This window comes from Pyrgilauda ruficollis, unplaced genomic scaffold (genome assembly GCF_017590135.1).
Source record: "Pyrgilauda ruficollis isolate IOZ18807 unplaced genomic scaffold, ASM1759013v1 scaffold44, whole genome shotgun sequence".
NCBI classification, from domain to species: Eukaryota; Metazoa; Chordata; class Aves; order Passeriformes; family Passeridae; genus Pyrgilauda; species Pyrgilauda ruficollis.
The window spans coordinates 4,026,076-4,042,435 of NW_024525934.1; the positions used below are offsets into that span (position 1 = coordinate 4,026,076).

Consider the following 16,360-nt stretch of genomic DNA (forward strand, 5'->3'; position numbering starts at 1 on the left):
TACTTACAAATAGTGCACTAAGATTGTTAAGATTGAATACTTATGGTATTGCACTTACATTTATCAATAATATTTTTACAGTGAGTATTCATTTGAATTAGTAATTGTTTATGTTGTCATTACATAGGTTTAAAGACAGAAAAAGTTTCATGTTAATTTCTACAGTTCTCCCTGTGCTCTATTCTTATAGAGCATTAAAAAGAACCAGAGCTGCAAAACTTCCCAAATGGTATTCAAGGAACTTCATCATTCAGAAATCACACAGAACCCCTAGTTCACTGCTCCCCACAAAACTTTGCCTTACTTAATCTGTACTTTTTAGATCAGTATTCCTGTTAATACTGTGTATTTACCTGGGACCTCTCACTGACAAAATGCAAACATAAATATAAAAACAGTGACCTATAAATTGTTTCCATTATTAATGCACCTTATGTTGAGAACAGTCATTCTAATGTAAAACCAACAGTGGCATGAAAAACTGCAGCAAGGAGTTACCTAAATGATAACTTCAGAAATGGGTCTTGGAGACTTAGGCTTGCATTATTCATTTACAGTGCTGAGCAGTTACTTGATATGGAATACCAAAAGCTGTGATCATTATTAAAGCATTCAGGAAACCTTTCTACAGAAGTCATGGTTCTGAAATCTTCACTGTCCATGTGGTACTTGGAATATGACTAGCTGTAGTCTATGCTTTTTAGTGCACAATCCCTGCAAACATTTATTTGCAGATATTTGCAAGAACTGGACTAGAACTCTAAAATAACACCCCTTAGGAACAAACATGGTTAATTTAGAAGGAAGAAGTGAGAAGAGCTGAAACATGATCTTACTGCATGATACAATTGAAATATATATTGAAGAAATACAATCCCTCTCTTTTTGCTGCTCAAGCATATAAAATAGCCAAAGAGCAATTTATCTTTGCTAAAGAAAGCAACAGATGTACTACAAAGGGATACACTATTATGAATATTATACATGCAGTAACACGAGTAATAAACAAAGTTGTACAAAATCAGATGACAGTCAAAACAATATCAAATCACATCTGACTCTTACCTTAGAATTTTATTGATTGCTGTCTCTTTTTCCAGAAGGTTTCTTGCTCTGATGCTGAAAACAGATTTACGGAGCTGTAAAATTAAGAAAAAGACAGTAAACTTTTCAACTGTCTTAAAATATAACTTGTGCATGTGACAGAGCAATTAAATATTGTGATGCTGAGTGCATAAAAAGGATGTGAAAAACAACCAAAATACTTATGTACATCTTTTGGCCTTCCAATCCCAATTGTTAGGCAGTTCTGTGTAGAAAGACGTATATAGTTTTGCTGGCTAGCACAAATTTGCTTTATTACACATTTCTTCTCCAATTGGCCAAATAACACTGTTTTGCTACTCCTTTTCCACTTTGGATTTTGACTAGGCTGGATCATACTCTGGAGATGCCTTGATTGTACAAAAGAGCCAGCAAGGAAAGCTCAGATGCATCACTTCAATGCCTTTTTTTCCCCACAGATGCAGAGAAAAAAATGTGTTCAGCAAAATATGCTTATGCTTGCTTCTGGTCATGAACAGTTTCAGGAATCTTCTTGTGAACAGGAGGTCCTGAACGTGAAATGAAAGGACTGATGAAAAAACAAGCAAGTGATTAACAAACATGGCAAATCAAGGAGCAAACCACAGCTGAGGAATTTAGCTCAGGAATTGCACCTGTGATGAACAGAAAGCCTCTGGCACATTGTAAGACTTAAATCTGTCAACTGTTTGGAGACCATTATCTTGAAGAAAATGGTTGAGAGATATTTGGAAACTCTTAGTAATCTGTGTCCTGGTTTTGATCAATCTGAAATGGAATCTTTAAGCACATTTCTTTACATGTTCTTTAAATTTTTTCAGACATTAGCTCAAATCCAGTCATTCGACAAATAATTTTGTCAGAACTTCTCTGTGACTCATATTGACTCTGAGTCACAGTAAGATCTTACTTTGTAGATAAACAGAACCTTAGAAAATTTCTAAAAAACTTGTTAGTTATACTGGCTGTAATTAATAAAATGGATTCTGCTTTTTAAACCGCAAATGTTACAGCAACCTACAGTCTCTTTCCTACCCCTTGCCTTTACAAGTGTGGCCCCTTTAACCTTTCTCACGTCTCATCTCTTCTCTGTACAGCCTGTAGAAGTAGTAACACAGATGATTTGAAAACACCCCTATTTTGAGAATCTCTGGGTTCCTGAAACAACTGGCAACTTGAAAATGGAAGTGAGGTATGTAACACTTCAGAATGTAATTTGGAAAATAAGGTATTGGAATTTCAGTTAAGATTACAGAAAGAGTAATAAACTTGTTGAATATTTGAATATAAACAAGAAAAAATTCCATTGCCTGGATATGGTAAACATAAAAATAAACTGAAAATCCTAGTATGAGATATAGCTGCTGAGGAATACATCCAGTGCAGGCAGCTGCAGTGTGAGCTGCAGTGTGAGCTGCAGGTTAAGTTCTAGGGATGCAGGAGCCTGAGCCCAAGGCAAGAGGCCATGAACTGATGACCCTTTGCCTAACAAAGGCCACAGGGACATGTGGTACTCAAAGACATGGCAGGAGCTGATGACCCCAGACTTTTGTTTGTTTAGACTGTGAGGGTATAAATGTCCAGGGTGCCTTTGCTTGAGGGTCTCTCCTTGGAGGCACCCAACTCAAGCTGCTATTTTGTATTTCAGTTATTGTAACAAGATTAAATCATTTTAAGGGTCTGGATGTCTGGGACTGTGCTTTGGGAAACCTGGGGTAGAGCTGGTGAGGAAACCTGGTGTGCCTGTGTGTGGGGTGTGTAGCTGGGGAGGGGACTTGGTTATGCAAGAGTGACTGCCAAAGGGGCTCCTGGATAGTCAGACAGGGAATTAATATACCATTATAATAAATATTCTGTAGGTATAAATATATCATATATTGAAACACAGTTGTGTAGGTTTTAATTCATTTGCAGTATCTTGACACAGGTTTAGTGAATTTATCAGCATTGGCCTTTATTGGAGCTCAAACTTATGGGAATAATGATGGTGGAAAACCAGAAGTTTTGTCTCAGTTCTTTCTTCCTGTTATAAATAAATGCTTTAGACTAATTGTAACTTCATGAAACATCAGAGAAAAAAAAAAGTGTGCTACCTATTAATGCATTATTTCCATTTATTCCTAGTAATAATTCTTGTTAGCACCTTAGAAGATTTCAAACTTAGGAAGCATTAATTTCCTACCAGTTTTCTAGGTTTTGTCCATCTCATTTCTGTAAAAAATCTGAGTCATATAAATTTTTCTGGAAACTTTTTACAGCTCCTTATCTGTCATAGACCACTTCTTTCCAGTGTTTAAATTAGGTGACAGAACACCTTAGCCTTAAAGGTTGTGGCCCAAACAAGGAAATTCACCCAGGTCATCAACAAGGGAACATGTCCTGGGAAAGCAGAAATGAGGAGTCTACATATTTCTAAAGATTCCACAAGGATGTTGAGCAGTCACTTAGTGCTTCCATAAGTCACTATCTAGTGCCAGCATCAAGAAAAGCATCTAAAGAAATGCTGGCAGGTCTAGGACAAGGGCTACTTATCAGGGAATGCTGAACCCTCACTCTAGGCACCAAGACTAACAAAGCAGACAGTGGTGTATGTTTTGCATAAAACCACTGCTAAATCCCTATGCCACCCCAGCTGGAAATGGTTTGACCATTGCTTGATGCCTTCAATGAACACCGTAGTTGTCTGCTGGGGATGTGCAAGAGCAGTGCTGTACTACAATATTTGGCTGTCACACAGTCAGAGGTGCATCAGCCAGAGAGGTGAAGGGAAGCTGTAGGAAGGAATGTATGTCTGGAGCCACTGAGATGAGAGAGAACTGGGCTCTGTTTGCATTTCCAAAGCTGTTCCTGAATTTTATTTAGTGATGTATGTGCAATAGAATTATAGAATCGTGGAATATGCTGAGTTGAAATGAACCCAAATGATCATGATGTCCAACTCCTGCCCCTGCACAGGACACCAGAAGAGTCACACCATGTACCGGAGAGCATTTTCCTACCACTTCTTGAACTCTGTCAGGCTGGTGCTGTGGCCACTTCCCTGGGGAGCCTGTTCCAGTGCCCAACCACCCTCTGGGGCAAGAACCTTTTCCTAATATGCAACTCAAACCTCTCCTGATACAACTTAAGGCCCTTCCTTCTGGTCCTGTCACTGATCACCAGAGAGAAGAAACCAGTGCCTGTCCCTCCTCTTCCTCTCATGACGAAGTTGTAGACCGTGATGAGGTTTCCTCTCACTCTCCTCTCCTCCAGGCAGAAGAGATCAAGTGACCCCAACTGCTCCTCATATGGCTTCCCCTCCATGCCTAACAAGTCACAGGTATGGAGAAAGCTATGAGAATAGGATGTTGCATTACATTATTTGTGCAGAGTGCATTTACTTTTCCTTTACTTTTTTCAGGACTAGCTGTGAAACTTGCAGCTGAGACAGGACATCCTTGGGCACTGACCTTGGCACACCCATGGACTGCGGCTTAGGTGAAGTTTTGAAGGTTTTCTTACAATCCTGTCTGTGTCTGGACTGTGATGGAATTTACATTGGAGTCAGGTATCCATTCTTTAATCTAGGAATACATAGGCATATACAAGATCCTAGAGTTTGGTGCCTAGAGGTCTCAGTTGTCCAAAATGGAATTCACAAAACAACCTAGACACTTCCAAGGATTATGACTTTTGAAGACAATGGTCCTCCTTTCTCTTTCTGAAGGAATCAGGAGCCATTCCTTCAGCAGAACTGGTGAATTTATCTTCAGTTAAAAATATCCAGAAGAAGCAATACAAGAAAATACTCTTAGATAAGCACAATTGATCTATTTCTTGTATTCAAAGGAGTCAGTAATCAGTCAAATAGCAACACACATATGTCAATATGCATGCTGAAGAAAATCAAACATTACTCTAGATTTTTAAAACATGCATCCTTATTTCTATATTAGATAAATGAACTAAACGACTTCCTCTTTAATTTTCCAAATTTGCATAGCACACCAGGAAAATGCAATGGGACTGTACAAACAGAAAATGGGGGTGATGATAAGTATTTTGTTTAATAATGTCTAGATGCCTCATGCTGGTGTAGAATGAGGCTGGCAATTAAAACTTGTGATACCTGCCGAGTTCTGGAATGTTGCAGAGGAAATTATAAACAGTGTTAACATACAAAAGACATTACTCAATCAGAAAATGTGAAATTAAATAATTACAGTACACTCTACTGAGGCTATTTTGGGGTGTATCTGTCGAGCCTGCTGGTTTTTTTTATTACAGATTGTGCTGCACTGTGAGGACACCCTCAGTGCATCTTTATTAGTCTTATTTATTTATTTATTTATTTATTTACTTCTCTCTACCACTGATAAGTACACTTCATGCAGAAACCACAGTGCCATATAGCTTTCTGCTAAAGAACATTATTTTTTTAGCATATAATACTGTCTTGAAATCACCTAACAGCATTTGATTACTCTAAAATATGTTTTCAGCAACACACTTAAAATAACTCTTACACTTTACTTTAAACTGCAAGGACCTGCTGTGGCAAGTCAGCAAATTCCCAATAGTATTTCCTGAATGGAAAGGTTTTACATGGATATAATGTGCTGCTGCTAAACCAAGAATAAAGCTTGTGTCTTGGTGAGCTTATTTACACAGACATGACCACAGTATTACAAAATCTGCAGGTAATGCTTCTCTACCACAAGTGTTGACCCTTTGCTGCTGTTGGCAGGACAGACTTTAGACAGACAAAATAATTCAGTTCAGTCAGAGTGAACTTGGTCTAAATGCTCCATCCCATGAAATTCCATTTGTCGACAAGGACAAAGCCATGGTTGTAAAATACGCTAAATCACAGAACATTGTTGCTCTGCAAGTGCCACCCACTGCTTTGAAAAGGTACTGCAGACACTTTCAGTAATGTTTATTTAGTAGCGTATTTCAAAAATACAGGCTTTCTACCCTGGAAGAAGAAAATCCTTGGCATAAGATCAAAAGCAAAGCAACACAAGAAAATACCTTTGTGAAGTGTCAGAAAATGAATGTGGACCAGTTCTACATACTAGATGTACTGGCACAGCACTGCTGACTTCAGGGGGATCTATGCTAATTTACACCACCTAAGACACATATGAATGGTTTTATGTTTGAGAAATGCTGTATATTTTGGTTTACTAAGGTTTGATGTGTTTCTCTAGAAATGTTTGTAGTGTCCAGACCTCAGCAAATGTACATATAGCAATTATTTTCAACTTGAATTTGATAAACAATTGTATTCTATCAACAGGTAAAATCTGTGGTGATGTAGTGTATGGTTTTGTATATCAGACTGCTTCAAAGCTGGCAGAAGAAACAAGTGTTAGTGGTTGTTCAGAAATACAAAGTGAGAAAAGGTCATAAATACATAATGAAATACGAATATCTGAAATGTTTGCTTGACAGTAGAAAAAACTCCCAGAGCCTGCAGTGCATTTTCATAAGGTAATTTCTTAAGTTTTATGTGAAAATAAGAAGTTTTGGCCTAGTGCTGTTAACAATGCTCTTATAGGCAACTGCATATGGGAATAGTTTGCTGTGCCATGACAGAAATTCCAAGGAAGGAAAAAAAATCATCCAAAGCTTCTATTTTAGTTTGGAATTTGCTGTATGCCAATACAATGTAGACTTGCAGAATGAACAGATTTTTAGGTACTATATTGTTATTTAAACATGTACAGCTTCTAGGGAAAATATGAAGAGTCAGTACAATAAGCGGTGTATCAGAAATATTTTTATGAACGAGACAGGAAATATTTGGGCAGAATCTGTTCAAAGCTTGAGCCTTCCATAAAACATAGAATATTTCTGGCCCACACAAATTTGCTGTGTAGCCTCTCAAATGCAAATATTTGTTCAACAACATTCTGTCAACGTACCTTTGGTTTGCAGAGATTGGACTCTTCAAAATGAGCATGACAAAAGTCATACGAAGAGTGATGGAAGGCCAGACTGCAAGTTTTTGATAGATACCTAACAAAATTTTAAGCAAGTTAAGTGACTATAGGTAGCAGGGAATTTCTTAAGCTTTCTTGAAATCTTTGCATAAAGGCTGAAATTACAAGGCAGCTCTAGAGATCACTAATCCATTTTCCTTCTCTCAAAGTAGAACTAAGTATTTTCATTTGGACTTTGAAAATCTGTCCCTTTGTGAGATTGTCCTATGTAAGAAACAGGCTCACTACACAGCCAAGAAAGTGGTCTAGCATTAGATAAGGGGCCCAAGAACTCAAAGGCTGTCCCTTTGGATCAGATGTCTAGAATGAGAAGTGGGCATAATCTCCTTAACTCCTGGGAGTCATTGACCTGAAACAGTCTTGATTCGTTTTGTATCCCTTGATTGCTGCCTCTCTCTTATGGAAGGTAAAGCTCTTCTAATTAGCTGACTACTGGTCTGGAAAATCTACACATCTTTTCATAACCAAGAACTTTTTAAAATTAGGTCTGAAAATGTGGTCAAGGCTCATATTAGCACTCATAAAATCTCCAAAGACCTAAAGGGGGGATAGTCCATCTCAGACACATGGAGGAGCAGCTCCTGGGAAGGAGAAGGATCCCTCTCTTTTATGCCTTATAGTAACATGATTGTTTTTTTTCTCCTTTGGTATACCTGAGTTTTAAACTTTCATAGGTTTAATGGGTAGATTTTTCAAAAAATACAGAATGGTTTGGGTTGGAAGGGACCTTGAAAGACCATCTAGTCCAATCCCACTGCAATATGCAGAAACATCTTCAACCAGATCAGGTTGCCTAGAGCCCCATCTAATGTGAACATGAATGTTTTCAGGAATGGGGAGCTCACCATCTTGCTGGGCAACTTGACTCACTGTTTTACCACTGTCATAATAAAAACATTTTTCCTTACATCTAGCCTGACTGTACACTCATTTAATTTAAAGTCATTACTCCTTGTCCTATTGCTACAGGCCCTTGTAAAAAAATGTCTGCCCCCATACTATATGCACCCTTCAACTACTGAAAGGCCGCTATAAGGTTTCCCCAGAAGTTTCTTTCTCCAGGCTGAAAAACCCTCTTTCAGCTTGCTCTCATAGGAGAGGCAATTCATCCCTCTGATCATTCTGGCAAGTGCAGCCTTGGACAAGTTTGCTTCCTTTTGTTTTCCATCTACTCAGTGCAGGAGTCAGGAAGACCCTGTGAAAAGGTGATGAAGAGCACAGGGTAGATTACTCATGGCAGCCAACAGCAAGTGGAACTAAGGACTCCAGGCCAAGCTGATGTGGGATTTTTATACACATGGCTGGGTGTACAGTGCTGGAGGAGAAGTCTCCCCTCCACACTCTGAGCTGGGGATCTTGAAGCTCTAGGGAAGAAGGTACTATCAGGCTGGGCTGGACTTGGAATGGAAGATATGGACAGGGAGTTTCAAGGGAGAGGTAAGGAAAACTATTAATTCTGGTTGTACCAGCACATGCACTTGCCTTCACTAGAAAGAAGTGATCATTTCTGTTAATCAGTTCTTGTGAATGAGTTCTGTGAGTGGATGGAGGAAACTGAAGGGCCTGGAGATGGAGATCTGGATTCTTTGGTAGAAGCAGGAAAAAGTAATGCATAAGATTCAAACAGTAGGGTTTTCCTGTAACTCAGTCCCTCATTGCCTCTTTCCTCCACACCAAACTAATGTGGGCTCTTTGTTAAAGTACAATTGCACTAAATTTTTTCATGTTTGTATTTTGTTTTATTAAAGAAAAAAGAGAAGTATGATCTTATCATTGTATTTTAATACATCTCCATAGCCTTTGTATCAAACACTTGAAATATTTTACTGTGAAACTGATGAAGTAGAAAGCAAACGCCAAAAGGAAGTCCAGAAGTCCAGAATTATGGCTCTTTTTGAAAATGGCAAAGTATCCAGCCCCTGGCCTCCTATCTCTCAAAATGTTATTGAAAACTGGCATTTTTTCAGGCAGACTTTTGAACCTACTATGCAGAGACAACAGTGACAAAGCAATTTAAAATCACCAGAAGTCAGAGGCAAACCATAACAGAACAGTCTTGCTACTATTGGAGTTGTGTCTTCTCCACTCTGAAGGTAAACAGGTCCAGAGAAGTAAAACCAGCTCAAATGTGTATTTGGTAAAATGCTTAATGAGAAAGAAATCTATAAATTGGTTATTTAGACACAGGAACATTTTTATATATCCATTTTATATGAAAACAAGAAAATCTTTAAAATACAAAAGAGACAGGTCAGCTGATTTTCAGTAAACCTGAAATACATCACTGTATTTATGTATATTGACTTCATTAGAAAGAACTGATGAGAACAGACATAGCACAAAAATCATCTTTGAAAAATTATGACTGTAATGAGCAAGAAAATGCTGGATCCAAAAGCCATTATCATTCCAGCAGGTACATTGTTTTAATGACTTTTCTGTATGCCATAACAAGATAGATTTTGGCATTATCCTGTGAATAACATTGATAGGTAAGACTTGAAGCACTTGGCTGTGTTTAATTAACAAGTGGTACATGGAAACCTAAATTGTATGACAGAATTAAATTCAGACAAATTAAGAAAATGAAGAAAAAGTTTGAATGATTTTTGTTGATATATACAAAATTCTGCAATAATTGTTTCAGAAAAAAAAGTAATATTTAGTAGTATTTAAAAATAAATAATCTTTTGTATTTGGAATATATGTACAATTACACTTTATTAGTTTCTGCTATATTCAAAATTAATGTCATAAGATTATTCTGTCAAATTACTTACAGAAAAGAATAATAAGGAACACGACACTATTGTATCTTTTGTGCCAAAATTCTGCTTTGCACAACTGAATGCCCAAAATAAAGTTCAGAAAGGTAGATTAACATGGGATGTAAGTTTATTACAGTAAGAAACAGAAATTCTGAACATTGTAATTTATGAATAAATATTCTATCCTTAGTTTTAAGGAAAAAAGTACAAATAGAATATATGAGTATGTCTTCGCCCCTGATGGTTTTCTGAAAGGTATCTTGGGACATCCTGTCTTCCATACTAAAATATAAGCCTTAGAAAACCTGAAAGACTATTTCAGCTTTTGTAATTACAAATACTTTCTGCAAGGAAAAATCCTGTTGGAATACTCTTAGAAGATTGTTTTCTTTTCTCATGAAAAAATAGTTAAAAATAGTTAAAGAAGCTGAGCACAGGTCAGAAAAAACCCAACATAGGACATATATCCAGATTAAACAAAAACATCTTATCAAGATTATGGGGCATGTCTCAGCAGTTCACAAAAGCAGTATCTATGATATTAAGAAAATATGTTAAACAAAGATTCCAGCACAAGGTCTGCCACTGAATATTCACAGTCCTCCATGGTAATGGCTCTGGCTACCTCCGAGATCAGCTCTCACTTCCTGACCACAACCTCCCTTCACAAAGGTTTCCTGCTGTAAGCAGGAAATCAGTGGGAGAGCCACATGGTGTGGGAGGCCAAGCTTTCCCAGGAGCTAGACCTTAGTGCTGCAGCTGGCTCCCACCAGACAAAGCAATGGCTACTAACTGCACTGCTTGCAGAACTAAAACCAGAACTCATACATGTGGAAGGAATCAGCAAAGAAACAGCATGATAGAAGGGAGAGAAAAGAGAAAATACATTTGCTACTATCCAATTAATCTTATAAATGGAGAAATAAGGGAGCTGACTTGATTATATTCCTTCAATTAAGTGGGAGATGCTCCAAGTCTGAGCTATAAAATACATGGATATATTAAATGCTCTCCTACTTTCTTTTACAATTCCCTCCTGCTTTGCCACTGTTGTAGACATGCACATGGGTTATCAGTATTATCTGTACATATTGAACCATAAGCATTTTCAAAGTTTATCTCCTGAGTCTGTCAGTTTTGAACTTAATCTAACAGCCACGTGCTGTGTAGTATGGCCAAGGAAGTGTCCATCTCACAATAATTTTTTGCAAGGTTTGCTAAAACTTGGAAGTCTCTTAGGAAAACACTTCGAACGGTTTCTGTGCCCCTCTGATTCCAGTCTTGAAGTTAAGAAGGGAAAGCCAATGCTCTACAGCCAACTCAAATGTATTTCACTGGACACCTAATTTGTTATAAATCTCACATTAATTTAATTCTTTGTCCCCCTGAAACTTGCTGCAGGCTATGTGAAAGCCACTGTGATGTCCTTATTTTCTGCCAACTTCCTTTTTTCTCATCCACCCACTCACACTAAAATTACATTTCCATACTTCATCCAGTTCTTCTGGCCAAGAATTTATTGAAATATTGGTTATTTAAGAAAATTCCCAGCATACTGTGGATAGTTTTCATACAAGTGTAGAAGTATAAAAGAACACTTCCCTCTCTGTCCCTGAAACTCTCCTTTTCCTCATATACAATGTACATTCAATACTCTAAATCCCTCTTTTAATCCTGTATGCTTTTTCCAAGAAATCTTCCTTCTTTTACCGGAAAATACCTTAACAGTGCTTTCTACTACAACAGGGGGAATGCTCACCAATCTGAACAGTCCTGGTTTCTCTAATTTGACTGTTCTTCAACTCATGGCCTGCAGATCACATCCGGACAGACTAGATCAGTATGCAGGGGAGTAGGTCTGTGGCAAGATCACTGAGTTTACGTAAATTTTCTCTACAGGACCTCAAATAGAGAGCAAGAAATTATCATTCTGCATTTTCAGCAGTGTTAAGTTCAGAGAATGCCAGAGAATCCCAGTTTTACAAACCAAAATGTTACAGATAATAATAAACAACTCAAACAAAGCAGTGCTAAGCTGCCTATCAAGCATCTCTTTGTGGGAGAGCCCAGGTGTTGCTGGCATTGGATGTAGAAGGAAGAACATGGTACAATTTGTATCCACACACCCACTCAGACTCCACACACTGACAGAGAACTCTTACGGGATGTATAAAATGTAAAGGGCATTTAGGTATCTAAAAGTGATTTCTTATAATAGTGTTTGGTTAGTTTATAACTTTCACAATAGTTTAAAAATTTGGAAGGGAAAAACCCATGGAACTCACAGACTTGACTAGAAAAAAAGGAGTATAGCAGAGAAATCTGTTTTCCAAAGATGTTCTTTTGATTTGGCATAGATGAAAATAATATCAAATGGATTGTAGTCATGGTTACGGTGATTTACACCAAAAAGATTTTTTTCCAATTCTTTTGAGAAGGTAGAATACATTGAATAAAAAAAAGAAAGAATGCACTGACAATCTACTCCCCTTTTACACTTTAAAACAAACTTTTAAACAAAGTGGGTAATTATAATAATTATAATACTGAAAACACTAGCTAAATTCATTCTATAAGAGAACATATATAAAATCTGTTTTATTGATCAGCACAAATTATGGGGCAGATTGATTCTAAACACAAAACCATATAGTGACAGGTTTTTAGAGAAAGAAAAAAAGAATATTGCTGAAGTGGAAATAAAGGAAAAATAGGGGAATGTAAGGGTTTCCAATCAATTAAGTAGGTGTGGAACACAGAAATACTGACTTAAGTCCAGGAGTAACTGGAGGGACTAGCCACAGTTCAGCTGCCACAAAGGAAGGACAGAGTCAGATCTGCCAGCAGGATCTCACCTTTTGATTCTGCCTTTTAATTCCACTTTTTTCTCATCAACTGCAATGCAAAAGCATGTGAAAAGTTTCTGAAGCCATCCCGCTGCTAACAGGAGCAGTGAGAAGGCATCCTGCCAGGCATTGAGATCAGTAAAATGTTTTGTCATGTTTCTTTTTTTTAACAAAGAAAAGTCTGAATGTAAGGTTAATACTTAAGCACAACCAGTCATTCCAAGCTTGTTTTAAGGATATTTTTAAGAAGATTTGATCATACACAAATGAGGTTGCCTTGGCAACTGTAACTATAGAAAGCTAGAGTAATTACTTTCAAAAATCCTTCTTAGTGCTTTCTCTTCTTAATAGGAATGTGTAAATACCTTGTATTAAGCTGCATTTATCAGAAATATTACTCATCATTGTTTCTACACTTGAGGCATGGCGATCCTAAAGTATGTGCCTAAAGCAGGCTGAATAATGCAAAACCAATTTGCAAATGCTCATTTAAATTCAAAAATTAAAGTCAGATACTGCATATTTGCTTTTGGAGGGAAGCAAAAATTTGAAAAGAATTCAGCATTCTGTTTTCATACTGCAAGATCTCATTGAATAAACTGTGCCATGTATTCATCTGTCTTCAAACACAGTAACAATTCACTTTTGTAAACAGCAAGCAAAAGGAATTAAGATGGAATTTAATACATCTAAATTATATTCATGTAAACAGATCTACTGAGCCACTGCACAGCTCTGCATTGCATACTGTGGACTTACCTGTGTGGCTGAGACAACTTTAAGGTCTTTGTTCATCTCTTCATTACATGGCAGAAATGTACTCTGATTACCCTGGCATGGTGTTTGAGATCCATTATTAGTGATATTTGGCATTGTTCTGCTAGCCCCTAGGCTTGTCATTTAATAACTTATCCAGTTTTCCTGCTGTGCTTGTTAAAGCAGATGATGTCCATGTAGGCTTGACTCCTTCCTACAGCCTTCTTGGCCTGATATGCCATATTTTGCCACAGTCCTCCCTCCCAGGTCATGTTGCTCAGCTTTGGTTTACTGATGCCACAGAATACATCAGCCACAAGAATGGGCTCTTGCACAGAACTAGAGATGGCAATTAACACTAGTTGACAAATTGTCTATTTTCATTCATTATCAGAAGAGTAATGTTTTCCCCAACTCTTCTGCCCCCCAGCTCCGCAACTCTGCCTGTATGAATGCTGCCCTGGGTTATGGTTGCAAACACACGCTAGGAAAGCCAGTTATACTACATAACAGCAATGCATAGACTTTTTATTTCTTGTCTGCGATTCTGTAACTTAAAATGCACTTAAAAACCACAGATGTTAATATTCAAAGAGGATTCAACAGTGAACAATACTGAAACAATACTGAAACATAATAATACTTTTGTCTATGCAATATTACAAGTGGTCAAGGATTGATATTTCTGTAGATGCAATTATGCAATATTACAAGTGGTCAAGGACTGACATTTCTGTAGATGCCATTAGAAATCTGGGAAACTACTTATCTTCCATGATGCACATGAATATTTTTTTCCACTCCTTTAGTTTTATAAGGTGTCAGAAGTCAGATACATCTACTTACGCTGCTGCATCATCATCATTATCATCATGGTCATCATTCCAAGCAGTGCTAGTATTTTTCAACTCCAACCATCCATGGGAGACTAGCAGCTTTTAGCACAATGGGTATCAAATATATCTGTTCAGGGTCTGTTTTCTAGTGATTCCCAGGCTTACAGATAGGGTAATATCCTCTAAATAATTAGAATAATTTCAAAATTTTTCCTCATCTTCATTGATTACACAGATATATCAACAACTTATCCAATTTTTCTGCTCTGTTTGTTAAAGTAGATGATGCCCATTTAGGCTCTGTTCCTTCCTTCACACTTCCTTCAGTGAAGTGTGTTTTCAAGGTTGTAATAGTATCAAGACACTTAAAAATCCAGTGTGATATTCAGAAACTTTAATTTTCCACTAGCTTCTCAATGAATAACAGCAGAACTGTTTCAGAAAAATTGCTTCAGATGATGCATGCATTAAACAACTAATATATCAAATCTTGAATTTTGAATTCAAAGGAGATGGGAAAATTTAAACCAGAAGAGGATCTGCTATGATGTCTGTTTTAGGCTGATTTATACATAACCTTTTAGCCTATGTTCAATCATCCTAACTTTTATTCACTTTTTATGTAGTTTGACATACTGAATAATCTGATGCCTTTTCTTACAATACTCTAGGCAAGATATATACTATCCTATACTCTTGATTTACCTTTTGATCAATATATCTGTTTTCTTCAATTGCTGATCTTTTAGAGTGGTCACATGAGGAAGAAGATGCTGAAGGAAGTCTTCGCAGCAAACAGCTGGTATCTTGCTGCTGGCGATCAATAAACTGCTTCATAAAACTTTCCCTTGGGAACAAATAGAGAATATTGACACATTAAAACCCAAGAAGAGTTAATATTTGGTTTCCCTTCTGACATGTCACAATCCATTAATGCTGAGATGGATAAACTCCTGAGAAAAAGTTGTACTGGGGTATAGACGCATAAATGAACACAGTGCCAGAACAACTGATAACACCTGAATTCATTTATTAAAGAAATCCGTAACTGAATTGCAAGTTGGATCTCTTGCATGTAAATTAAAAAAATAAATAAATTGCTTTTATTATTTATTTATTTACCAATTAAAGTGCTAAATATTTCCAGCGCCTTTTGCCGTTTTCAGCTCTTTTGAGCTCATTAAACAGCAAGTTGTTACTTCAATATAAATCAAATGCTGATATAATCCAAATGAAACATACTCTCTGCATGAAATTATTTCTTGAAGATTTCAAACAACATCTGTTCATATAACTGCCTTGAATGTCATTATTAAGGCACTTCAGCAATTCTGTGCCTCACACATGCCATGTTTAAAAAGCAGAAGCATTTCTGTTTACAACAAATACACATTCATTTTGCCGTATTTTAAGTTCAGTAGAGTTGCCTCTTTCAGTGTGAACTATGTCAAAACTAATTTTTCTCTGGAGAGATATTGCTACATAGTACAATAGCTTCAGATTTAAAGATATGATTTGCTAGTGCTAGTTTGAAGTCTGTTTCAGTAGTTAATAGGATCATGAATGAGTACAGAATATGCTGGGAAAAACACAACTAGAAATAAATACTAAAAAAGACTAGGAGTAGGAGAAGAACACCCTTCATATATAACCAAAAGGTACTTTGATACTAAAAGTAAAACATCTGTGATTGTCTTCTTGAGGTCTGGAAGAACTGATTTTCGTGACCATTCTGACCAGCATTATTCCTTTTGTTCAGCTAAGGTACTATAAACAGGTCAAACCAGTTGATTTACCTTCCTTGTGAATTTAATCAAAAGAAATGTAACCTTGGTAGACTCAGAACAATGGCAGCAATCCTTCACATCATCCTCTCTTGTGGCATGTGCTTGTTGAGGATATTGACACGGGCAAGAGAGGATCTGTTCAGCCAGCTTGTGGCATTTCAGCAGACTTTGCAGCCTGTATATGTATATACTAGAGCAGCCCTTGGATTTTTGTCAGACTTTTTTTACACCAAGGAAAAATAACTGTACTCTAACTGATCATCACAGATTTGCAGAACGGTTTGGGTTGGAAGGGGC

The 16,360-nt window shown here is 37.1% G+C and overlaps 1 protein-coding gene across 2 annotated transcripts in view; it reads right to left on the reverse strand.

The window, feature by feature from the left end:
- NALCN (sodium leak channel, non-selective) overlaps window positions 1–16,360 on the reverse strand; it is a 214,728-nt gene that overhangs the window by 40,387 nt on the left and 157,981 nt on the right. For both annotated transcript variants that reach the window (XM_041478293.1, XM_041478292.1), the window contains 2 exons: window positions 14,982–15,123; window positions 1,066–1,139 (listed from right to left, as the gene is read on the reverse strand). In XM_041478293.1, coding sequence (XP_041334227.1) covers window positions 1,066–1,139; window positions 14,982–15,123 — 216 coding nt within the window. The remainder of the gene's footprint in view (window positions 1–1,065; window positions 1,140–14,981; window positions 15,124–16,360) is intronic.